This window comes from Siniperca chuatsi, linkage group LG1, assembly GCF_020085105.1.
Source record: "Siniperca chuatsi isolate FFG_IHB_CAS linkage group LG1, ASM2008510v1, whole genome shotgun sequence".
NCBI lineage: Eukaryota > Metazoa > Chordata > Actinopteri > Centrarchiformes > Sinipercidae > Siniperca > Siniperca chuatsi.
Genome location: NC_058042.1, coordinates 34848378 through 34861221, shown reverse-complemented (window position 1 = coordinate 34861221; position 12844 = coordinate 34848378). Strand labels below are relative to the sequence as shown.

The 12844-nt window shown below is 44.3% G+C and overlaps 1 protein-coding gene across 3 annotated transcripts in view; it reads right to left on the bottom strand.

Moving 5' to 3' along the window:
• The window catches only part of adamts17 (ADAM metallopeptidase with thrombospondin type 1 motif, 17), a 302033-nt gene that overhangs the window by 70146 nt on the left and 219043 nt on the right, over nucleotides 1-12844 (bottom strand). For all 3 annotated transcript variants that reach the window (XM_044189615.1, XM_044189625.1, XM_044189606.1), the window contains exon 15: nucleotides 7806-7926. In XM_044189615.1, the coding sequence (XP_044045550.1) occupies nucleotides 7806-7926 (121 nt within the window). The remainder of the gene's footprint in view (nucleotides 1-7805; nucleotides 7927-12844) is intronic.

The following is a 12844-nucleotide window of genomic DNA, read 5'->3' as shown; positions in this document are numbered from 1 at the left end:
CAGGCGCACCAGTGCGACTAATGAAAATATTTAGTTGCACTTGACAGATTTTATGGGTTGCACCCTGGAGCCCTGCATCCTGGAGACTTACATGTAAAAAGCTATTTTATGTGAGGGATTGCAATATGTCTGACCCACCAGCAATAAACAGCATCTGGTTATACATTTTCCTCGACCCACTATGACGAGGTAATTTTCAAATAATCAATATCTTGATTAAAAATCTGCTTTTTATCAAAACAGCATCATACACTAACATGTAAACTTCTTTTTTCTTGTAGTTGCTCCTTCAATGTTTATTTTTAACGCCTCCGAGCATCCCCTGGTAACCCCTTGTTTATCACAATGCTATGAACTGTAGGCAATGACTGCAGAGACGCAGACTTACGGAAAGTGTGCATAAAGGGCTCAAAAAGTCTGCGAGAGAGCCCTCATGCACTTGACCATTTGACAGTAGGACAGCCCTAAGCCCTTGCAGACTTGCTGGGAACACGCCTCAAAGTCTGTGAGTCCATGAGTGTGGAGATTGGTATTGGTAGTAGAGTCAAAAAGCCAGCAATCATGGCCAATCCGGGCGGCTCCTTACTTTGTTTACTTTTGGTCGGACTCAGAGACAAGCGTTTGAAAATAGGACTCCAATCATGTTTCTTGAATTACAATGATGCAATCATGTGTAAATAGGTAATTGTTTGGTAATAAGTTAGACAAAAGCTATTTAATAAGCTAAAAGCTCCTTGCTAAGAGTTTTAGTCTTTCTTATATGCCAGGCTCTCCCACTACACCAACGGCAGATTGTCCCCGTACATTGTACGACCACTACGTCAAGGCTCCTCAAACTTACTCAGTTAAGTACCTTTTGCTAGTGTATTTTTTGCCCGTGTTTGATCCTGTTTTTTCTGCTCTGCCTGAAGGATTATCCTGTGCTGGTGATCACAGCTCCTGTCATTGCCTAGATTCCTGTCAGCCTGACCCTCTACATCTTACCTGATCCATGATCTTGGTTCCGCTGAAGGTCAGTCTCCACACACCACCATCATCAACCCCCACATTGACTGGAGGACAGGGAGAATCCTGAGTTGGAGCACCTACTGCCTCTCCACCTGTCTCCAGTCTGCCCGATCACCCGCGGAAGTGAAGACACCACCCAAACCAATACCCCCAGACATGGCTGCACTTCCAAAAGAATACCACGATCTGCAGGAGGTGTTTAGCAAGGACTTGGCCCTGTCTCTACCACCACATCGTCCTTATGTGCAATCGATCTCCTTCCCGGGGCCTCTCTGCCTTCAAGTCTCTATAACCTGTCTCGACCCGAACGGGAGGCCATGGAGGCCTATATAAGGGACTCAGTACAGGCAGGTCTCATTCGGTCCTCTTCCTCACCCGTGGGAGCATGGTTTTTCTTCTTACAAGCCCTGGCTAATGACGTCCTCCGTGATTTCCTAAACAGTTTCGTGTGTGTCTACCTCGATGACATCCTCATCTTCTCCAGAGACCCAGCTAGCCACATCAGTCACGTCTGTCAGGTCCGACTCCTGGAGAACCGCCTCTTTGTTAAAGCAGAGAAGTGCGAATTTAACGTGAATTCTGTAAGCTTCTTGGGATACATCCTGGAGAGTAGTCAGATGAGGACGGACCCAGCCAAGGTTAAGGCAGTCTCAGAGTGGCCCACACCCACCAATTGCAAGCAATTACAACACTTCCTGGGATTCGCCAACTTCTATCGGAGGTTCATCCGCGATTACAGCTGTGTGGCGGTGCCACTCACCAAGCTCACCTCCGCCAAGGTGCCCTTTGCCTGGAACGCCAAAGCAGATGCTGCCTTGGAGAAACTTAAGGCCCTTTTCACCTCTGCTCCAATCCTGGTCCAACCTGATCCTGCACGCCATTTCACGGTAGAGGTTGATGCATCGGACATGGGAGTCTGGGCCGTACTCTCCCAGTACTCCAACACCGACCAGAAACTGGTAGTGGCCGCCCTGACTTGGGAGATTGAAACAGTGGTGAGGGAGGCCCACAAGGATCAACCAGACCCAGGCAACGGACCTCCCAACTGCCTGTTTGTGCCCGACACCACTCGCTCCTGAGTGCTTCAGTGGGTCCACAACTCCCGCATCGCCTGTCACCCGGGAATCACCCTCTCCCTCTCCCTCCTCCAATGGCATTTTTGATGGGCTACCATGGAAGCCGACACCTGGGACTTTGTAGCTGCCTGTAACATCTGTGCACGAGGGAAGTCTTCTTATTGCCCACCGGTTGGCCTGCTACAGCCATTCCCGGTTCCCAGTCACGCATGGTCCCATATTGCCCTAGACTTTGTTACCAGACTGCCGCCATCACAAGATAACACTACCATCCTCATCATAGTAGACCGGTTCTCCAAGACGGTTCAACCATCAGGCTTTCCTCCGGCTTCCACCCGCAGTCAAACAGTCAGACGGAGAGGGCAAACCAGGACCTTGAAGCAGCCCTTCGCTGCGTAGCTGCCACCAATCCATCTTCTTGGAGTTCCCAACTTCCTTGGGTGGAATATGCACACAATTCCCTGACCTGCGCTGCTACTGGCCTCTCTCCATTTGAGGCCTCGCTAGGATACCAACCACCCCTGTTTCCAACCCAGGAGAGCGACCTTGCTGTCCCATCCGTACAACACCACCTTCGTCGTTTCCGGAAGATCTGGAAAGAGACCCGAGCAGCTCTTCTTCGGTCTACCGAGAGGAACCGGCAAATCGCAGACCAACACCGGATACCAGCACCCACTTACAAACCAGGTCACAGGGTTTGGTTATCTTCAAAAAAATATCCCGTTAAGAACCGAATCCAAGAAACTGTCTCCCCGCTACATTGGTCCATTTATCATTGACCGCATCATTAATCCCTTGGCCGTCAAACTCAAATTACCCAGCTCCATGAGAGTTCACCCCACATTCCATGTCTCACAGCTTAAACCAGTCTCTTCTGGCACTTTGTGCCCGCCTTCCGACTCCCCTCCACCCATCCGGGTTATTGATGACTATCCTGCCTACTCCGTCAGGCGACTCATGGACTTGCGCCAACGTGGCTACCAATACCTGGTGGACTGGGAAGGATATGGTCCGGAGGAGCGGTCCTGTGTTCCATGCTCCCGCATCCTCGACCCACAGATGGTGAGGGAGTTCCACCGGTCTCATCTGGAGAGTACTGTGGTAGTCAGCCACCTATCCTCCCCATCCCTTGTGTTTCTTGTTTGTCCCCGGTTCATCTTTGGATATGTGTATGTGTGTGTGTGTATGTCTCTGGGTCTGGCTCCATGAATCTCCACCTGCTGCTGATCATCAGCACACCTGTCTCCTATCAACTCATCAGTTTCCACAGCTTATATGCCAGGCTCTCCCTCTACATCAACGCCAGATCGTCCCAGTACTTTGTACGACCACTACGTCAAGGCTCCTCAAACTCACTCAGCTAAGTACCTTTTGCTAGTGTATTTTTTGCCCGTGTTTGATCCTGTTTTTTCTGCTCTGCCTGAAGGATTATCCTGTGCTGCCGATCACAGCTCCTGTCGTTGCCTGGATTCCTGTCAGCCTGTCTGTCTGCCTCTCCAGCCACCTTCACCTCGCCTGTCTTCAACAGTTCAACCTTGCCTGTCTACCACCACTCCCCCACAGAGCCAGACCCTCTACATCTTACCTGCTCCATGATCTTGGTTCCGCTGACGGTCAGTCTCCACACACCACCATCAGCGCTGCACCACGACCAGCTAGATCCACGCGGTGCCTCCTCATCCTACCTCATGGACCAAGCCTGCCTGTCCAGAACCATGCGGTGGCTAAACCCAGTCAGCGGGGTGACCGCAGCTCCAGTCTCCTAGTCGGAACCACTTCTACTCTCCTGGGGTTACCTAGAGCGACGCCGAACTACTCTGAACTACTACGCCCCTTCCCACTATTCCTGCCACATATAAATAAAGTGTGAATTGGGTTATAAAAGACTATTTGTGTGTTCTGCATTTGTGGGTTCGAAGATCGTACATACGACAGAACGATCTGGTGTTCATGAACCCAGCAGACAATAACCCGGAAGTAGCACCCTACCACCTAGCGCTAGCTAACCAAGGGATTCTGCTAGGCCAGCATGAACATGAGATCGTACATACGACACTAGCTGTATCCATCAACCATCCACCACCCAATAAGAAGCAAATACCAAATGTTAAAGTATAACGTTTTATACAGTACTATAACTGTCAAACTTCTAGTATTTCTAACGTTTTATTACTGTTTTCTCCCTCTCCATTTTTACTCCTACACTTGGCAGGAGCAGCAGGGAGAAGGAAACAGCTTGGATTAAAGGAATGCATCCCTGGCATACCTCACAGCTGGGTTATGGGGTAACAGGGTCAAATAGTTGGTTATGTAACTGTAACCAAGCATTTTTTTTAGATTCAGACTACACCCCCCAGGAGAGCCCACAGAAAACTGCTTCTCTCATCTACCTACAGTAAAACACTCCGGGCAGTGCAGGAAACACACACACACACACACACACACACACACACACACAGTGCATGCATCTTACATGAGAAATACTTGGGGACAGCTCTGGGATTAGCCATCACACAGGTAGATACCCCCTTACACTGCCTAGTGATGACAGGAGGACAAGACAAGGAAGTGGAAGGGAGGTAATTTGTCCTGTGGAGCACAGCAACATGTGCATGCACATGTACACACACACAAGCTCCAATTCCTGTTATTATTCCCTTCTCTGAGTTTGTGGTATGCATATTTCATGATTCTACAATAAAAGCACCACTTAATGGCCGATTTGTGCCATGAGAAACTACTGAGCCACATTTCAGCTCTGTAGGACGTACGGATGATTTTTTGTATGTAACTATGGAATGTGAAACATCATGCCACTTTAATCAATCAATCAAATTTTAGTCATCAACTGAGTCATGACCCTAGATCATGCAAACTGAATTTCGTACAAATCCATGCAGCCGACTATGAGATATAAACTTTTCAAAATTGTAGTGCCACCTAGTGGACGATTGGTGCCAAATTTTACACAGAGCCTAAGGCAGGCATGGGAAAGTACTGGCCTAAGTTATGTGTTAGTCGGATAAACCTATGTGGAGATATGACATAACTTCCTATGGCCTATAGCAGCATAACTAAGGGATGGTTCAGGACTGGGCCATCCTGTGCACAAGCTGTCAATTTAAGGAATCACTTTGCTATTGGATTGTCTGACCTTTGCTCTACAAACATGTAGATACACTTGACAATGCTCTATATATTGTATTGTATATATAGTACATGTAGATTCACTCGACAATGCTCTATATATTGTACAAGTATATTTTTTGCCTTTAATTGATAGTGCAGTTGAAGATAGACAGGAAAAGGGGAAAGAGTGTGACATGCACCAAAAGGCCGCAGTAAGGACTGTGATAAGGACTCAGCCTTGGTACATGGGATGCGCAAACTACCAGATGAGTTACTGGGGCGCCCCAAACCAGGGAGGCTGGGTGACTGTCCAAAGGAAGCATAACCCTAAGCAGAAGCCCACGGTTCACCACCAACCTGTTCACGTTTCTAAAAAGTTCTCCCCACTCAGCGACACACCCATTGAGAAACCAACTCTGATTATTGGCAGCTCCATTTTGAGAAACATGAAGTTAGCAACACCAGTGACCATAGTCAAATGTATTCCTGGTGCCAGACGTTGAATCCTATTTAAAACTGCTGGCTAAGGATAAACATAAATACAGTAACATTGTTATTCATGTTGGTGTTAATGACTCCCAATTACGGCAATCGGAGGTCACTAAAGTTAAAGTTGAGTCGGTGTGTACATATGCAAAGACAACGTCGGACTCCGTAGTTTTCTCCGGATCCCTGCCAAACCTGACCAGTGATGACATGTTTAGCCGCATGTCTTCATTCCGCCACTGGCTGTCGAGGTGGTGTCCAGCAAACGATGTGGGCTTTGTAGAGAATTGGCTGACTTTCTGGGGAAGCTCTGGTCTGATTAGGAGAGACAGCATTCATCCCACTTTGGATGGAGTAGCTCTCATATCTAGAAATCTGACTGATTTTATTATTGGACCAAAACCTTGACAACTCAGAGTTGAGACCAGGAGGCAGAGTTGCAGTCCTACACGCTTCCAGAGCAGTTACCCACCCAAAACTCCTTAGTGACAGTAATAATAACATCAAAAGTTAACAGAAGAGGAGTTGTACATAAAAACCTAAACAAAAATGATGAAATAGCACAACAAAATAGGAGAATTAAATGTGGAATCTTAAACATCAGATCTCTGTCATCTAAAGAATCAGATTATCATATTGACTTATTTTGTCTTACTGAAACCTGGCTGGGTCATGAAGAATATGTTAGCCTAAATGAATCCACTCCACCCAGTCATATTAATATTCACATTCCTCAAGACACCGGCCGAGGAGGTGGAGTTGCAGCCATCTTCAACTCAAGCCTATTAATCAACCCTAAACCTAAACTAAATTATAACTCATTCGAAAGCCTTGTTCTTAGTCTTTCACACCCAACCTGGAAAACACGACAGCCAACCACAAGAGGAACCTGGTAGATGAGCATGTCAGTGATACCTGAAAAGACAATGAGTGCCACCTACAAAAGCTAAAGCAAGAAAGAAGCACCATGTCATGGTCTGGCTAGCCTCCTTCTCATTCCCTGTGTTTTCCCTGTTTTTCCCCTCCTTGTGTTCCTGTGGGGTCCTCTTTTTTTCTCTGTCTCTGTGTGTATGTGTGTCTGTCTGGGTGTGGCGCTCCGTCCCCGCCTCCGCTGCCAATCACACCTGGTTCTCCCTTGCTACCTCCTGCACACCTGACACTCATCCACTAATCAAGACTCTGCAGTACATATACCCCGACTCTTCGCCAGATTGTCAGTATGCCTTTGTGGTGAAGAGGCATGGTCATGTAAATCTGATCTTGTCGCTTCATGAGTTTTGGATTCCTGCCTGACTTTTTGTTTCTTTGCGCTCAGGTTCGCTTCATTACTGAAGATTCCTGTCACCTGCTCTGCTCTCTGTCATGTCAGACCATTCTCAGAGTCCACGTGTCTGTCTCCATTGTCTGCCAGCCTCGCCTCCACACTAGATAACTAGACAACTCCTTGAGTTTACGGAACAGCTCTCACTGCCTGCCTGGCTCCTCCACTCAGCTTGACTGCCGGATCATTCCCTCTCCCGAGAAATCTCAAATGAATTGTGTTTTTTTTTATCCTACTAACATCTCTCTAAGTCTTGCATTTAGGTCCAGTAATCCCTGTATTCATAACACACCATCTACATTGGCATGGTTAGGTTAGTCCATGCAGTGACAACATTTCCAGCAAAACTTTTTATTTCCCAATATTTCGAAGGCGAATTTCTGGTCTATTCTATTTGTATTGTATTTCATTTTATTTATGTAATTTTTTATTTTTTTATTTATTTCATTTTAATTGATTTTATTCTGTATTTTACTACTTATTGCTTTGAATGTCATTCTAATACTTTTCTTTGCCTTTGTAAATCACTTGCCTGAATTGTGGCAAATACAAGGCACTGAATTGCCTTTGTACTTGAAATGTGCTATATAAATAAAGCTGCCTTGCCTTGCCTACAGATCATTGTTTCAGTAAATATAATAAATCAAACAAACTGCATCACGACAGCAGTGAAGGGCAATGATTGGATACCTGACTTTTTTTTTTTTTAATAGAAAGCCAATATCAGCTGCATACATCAGCACAGACAGAGCATACTAGTTGGATACTAAAACACACACACTCACCCATTCCTTTGCTGTGGTTGAAGTCTCCTCTCACTATCTTACAGGAACGCCCATCTCCATTACAAACACCGCAGCGGTCCTCTTTGGCTAAAGAGCCGATGATGCCGTCACAGCCAATTTTCTGACCACAACAAAACAGTAAAGAACAACAGTAAAACAAAAGGCTGATGAGTTGCCTTTGGTGTGTGTGTGTGTGTGTGTGTCTCTCTATATGACTCTCTGTCCGCTTGGGCATCTGTGTTTAAGACACCTTGAATTTGTGTGTGTGTGTGTGTGTGTGTGTGTGTGTGTGTACGGGTATAATTTATTTAGAAAAGAAAAAAATGTTGTAAGCAGGGTAAAGACTTGTCTTGTCCTGGTGCCAAATGTAGTTCAGTCACAGATCAGAAGATGGTGTTAAAACTTAAGGAAATGGATGCACCAACCTCTATTTTGCCTATTTCACAAATGTTTACCTCCAATACCAAGCTATAAATGAGCCATACGTTTATCCATATAGAGTGTAGCTGAGAAGATTGCTGCTTACAATTTCTGGCCACTGAAGCCAGGAATTTACTTTCAGTAACACATCACCACTCTCTATCACAGTGAATGAAAGAAAGTAAACACACACACAGTTAAGTACGCGACATCCTGATCATGTACAATATATGTGTAGTGTCGTGATGGTGATATTAATGGGGAAAAAAACAACTTTACAATAAAAATAAAAACCTACATTGTAGAAATCTATGATTCCTGTTTATGATCAAGCACAAATCAAGCTTTATTCCGCTGATTTGAACAAACGTCTTTGAGATGAACTGATACATGTCAGATCTTTGATTATCAGAATTGACAGACGGAGCACAACTTTATCAGAGCCACTTAAAACACTTGTGGATTTCATTTGTACAACATGTACACTGAAGTAAGACTGTATCTGATCACCTATGTCCCATATTTTGTTGTTGTTGTTTGGTTTAGGCTACTAACAGTGTTGAGGTGGTTAAGGTTAAGGACGGATGGTACTATTAAAGACATGTCAAGACATGTCATGTTCATGATATTTAACCAAGACCACCATCTTTCCCGAATTTTACCCGAATTTTAAGCTAATTAAACAGAACCGTAAAAATGTTCATTTTTGTTGCAATCATTTTTAAGTTGCCAGGAATGGATATTGTAGGAAAACACATGAAATATGTTTACAGTGAATTTTTTGAAGAATTGGTCGGTTATGTTGATAAAAAAATATAATCTGGGTGACAGCTAGATGCCCACAGTAATACACAGAGGCAATTACAGTATGGATGCGCATGTGCACATAAATATATACAAAGAGAGGAAACATGCAAAGGACACACGCCTGGACACATTAACATACACTGAGGGAATTGGTCACATAAAAGCAGAAGCATAACAGAAACCAAGAGCAGTGAATGAATGACAGTAAAAATATATAAAATATGAGAAAAAATATATTAAAGCACACAAGAAAAACCATCTGCAAGCAAATGCAAATCTGAGATCTTCCAGAAAACTACTCCAAAGCCTGAGGGCCCTGACTTCAAACACGCAGTCACCCCTGCGGACAAACTTTGATTAAGGTACAGCCAGCAGGATGTACCATTGAGGACCTCAATGGTACTTCCTGCTTTCTTACACTGTAGATGCTTTGCTGCTTGCTCTTGCAGTTATTTGCTGATATTTTTGTTTGTTTTAGAAATGATTAGCAGTAGCTCCTGGATACCTATAAATCACTTGGACTGTAATTTCTTCTGATGAAGTAAGCTATTGCCATATTTTCAACACTTTTATGACCTCATCAGTATTGCAGCCTACCAACAGCACAAGCCTGTACTGCAGTGACTGGATACTCAGCTAAAGCTAATTACTATGGACTCAAAACAGTGGACAAGCGCATGCTAATACATAGCTAATTAGTACCAACAAGACTACCAAGAAACAGGAGGGCTGTGTACCGGGTATTAAATCTAAAGGTGGTAGTCCTCCCTGGAACTGTCTTGGTGAAAAGCCTAAGAGTAAATCATTTCCCAAAAATTAATTCCCGTAAAATTCCCATAAATTTCCCTGGGAAATGGGAAGACGAGTACCAGGCAGAACCCAGTGCCCTGAGATTTATGATGCAACTAGCTGGCCTGCATTGTCATCTACCCCAATTCTTAGTAGGACACAGCTGTGGACAACTGCGAAAGGGAGAGTTTGCAACAAATCTCCCCAACAACCAAGTGTGCAACTGGAAAACAAATTTGCTCCACTGTTGCAGGACCCTGGATCCCACATCTGATGACCAGGATGACCTCTCATCGTCACACAGCAGGGTAAGGACTGAGAGTAAATCAGAAAGTAAAAGGCTTCAAGGAAAGCTACCAACTGGGCTTCAAACTCTGATGGTGGGTGATTTTGCTGTAAAAGATGCAAGAAGCATGTACAGTAAGAACACCAAAATACTCTGCTCTCCCAAAGATTTGTTCTCCTACATATCGTGGCTGCACACCCGACTGTGAAAAATGTCATTGTGCACATAGGAACCAATGATGTTGTGAAACAACAGTCTGAAGTGCTGAAATGGGACTGTATTGATCTGTTGAGGACAAAAGACAAAAGGAATCAAAACAGGAGGAAGACATAACAGTGCGGCAGAAACCTTGAAGGAGAGCCACCTCATGCCCCGCCTGAAGGGAGCTTTAATCATGAGAGACATCAGTGCCAAGAGGAAGAGTCTCCACCCCCCTCACCAACAACCACTGGTGAGGATTCACCTTCTTTACCCCTCCACACCCCATCCAGGTCACCCTCATTTCCAGTCACCCTTTCTCCCTCCTCCCCTCTCTTCACTGACCAGATGAAAGAGCTAGTCAATGCTGGAACAAAACTTGCCCCCTGCCCTTTCCCTTGCCCTACTTCCATTTTCTCTCCCCAAAACCCGCCTCAGTGTCCACTTCCACCATTGGCTTTAAGTCCTCAGCCAGTTTTGGCACATTTGTCACAGTTGCGGCGCCCAACCCCTCCACGACCACCTCAGAATCATTCTCTGTCTCCCCAGCCTGATAGAAGTACAGCACGTCCAGTTGCTTGTGTACAAAATACAGTAAGCTCTAACTGATATCTGCCAGGTCCAGGCTACAAGGCTAATGACACTCATGACTCTTCCCAGGACAAGCCAGGGCCCTGGTTGCCAGTAGCTTTCTAAATTCCTGTCTTGATAGGTAATAGGAAAAGAATGGTGAATCTGCTAATAAAAAAAACAAAACAAAAAAAACAGGAAGCACTCAACCGATTCTGTGAATTTAACAAATTTAGCATCCATTCCTCGTCAGACACCGGCTGTCGCAAAAAATTGGGCAGATAATGCTTTTAACACACTGAATTTAGCGTAACTAAATCATAGCCAAAATAATAATAATGCTCGTGCCTTATTTGCTACTGTCGACAGGCTAACAAACCTTCCTGTGTCAGTAGCCTCTGAACTTCTATCTACTAGGGTCTGCAATTAATTTGCCTCCTTCTTCACTGACAAAATTCAGAAAATTAGACAGGCAGCCAGTGCCTCCATAGAAGGTACAGGATATGTGTTGTCCCTGTGTCCACTTAAAATAAATTCAAACAGCATGACATAATTTGATCCTGTCAACCATAAAAACCTGGAGCACATTATACAACATCTGAAATCCTCCTCCTGCTGCCTTGATATTCTGCCAACAGGCCTTTTCAAAAATGTTTTTAATTGTATGGCCTTAGAACAAATTGTCAACATGTCTCTTCTCTCAGTTGTCTTCCCACAGGCCCTGAAAACTGCAGTCATCAATCCACTCTTAAAAAAGAACAATCAAAGAACAATCTAGATACATCACTAATGAACAATTATAGACCGATATCAAACCTCCCGTTTTTAATTAAAATCATTGAAAAAACTTTTTCAACAGCTAAACAACTAACATTAAACAAGTGTTTTGATGTCTTCCAGTCAGGTTTTCGAGCGCACCACAGCACTGAAGCTGCTCTTGTTAAAGTCTTTAAGTCTGACATCTAATTAAACACAGACAATGGCAGAATTTCAGTCTAGGTATTACTGGATCTCAGTGCTGCATTCGACACAGTTGACCACAACATATTACTTGACCAACTGGAAAACTGGGTCAGATTTTCTGGCACAGTACTTAACTGATTTGAATCCTACTTAAAGGACAGGGACCACTTTGTGTCTATAGGTAATTACACATCTGAGCGGACAAAAATTACATGTCGAGTTCCCCAAAGCTCCATTCTGGGGCCTCTTCTGTTTAACATCTACATGCTCCCGCTGGCTCAGATTACAGAAAACAACTAAATAAGTTACCATAATTAAGCAGACAATACAAAAATGTACATAAACATATCAACAGGGGACTGTAATCCCATACAAGCACTGAGTAAGTACATTTAACAAATGAAAGATTGGATGTGCCAGAATGTTCTTCAACTTAACAAAGATAATTGTTTTTGGAGCCAAGGTGGAAAGATTAAAAGTCAGCGCTCAGCTTCAGTCGGTAATGTTAAAAGCCACGAACCAAGCCAGAAATTGTGGTGAAGTCATGGACTCAGACCAGCCACATTAAGACAGTTACAAAGTCAGTCTACTATTACCTGAAGAATATATCAAGGATTAAAGGATTTATGTCTCAGCAGGATTTGGAAAAACTTGTCCATGCTTTTATCTTCAGTCGACTCGATTACTGTAACAAGTGTCTTTACGGGTTCTCTCTAAAAAAAAATCAGACAGCTGCAGCTGATTCAGAACCGTGCTGCTCGAGTCCTCACTAAGACCAAGAAAGTGGATCACCTCTCAGGTCATCTGGGACAGGTCTGTTTTCTGTTCCCAGAGTCAAACCTAAACATGGAGTCATGTAATCAAGACAAGACAAAACTAGGGTATTTACTTCTTTTGCTAGATCACCCTGAGAAAGGAACTACCTTACTTTTGCAATATTCCTCAGCTGGAGGAAGCAGGATATCACAATCCCTTTCACTTGTACTTGAGTCAGGTCAGAGTAAAA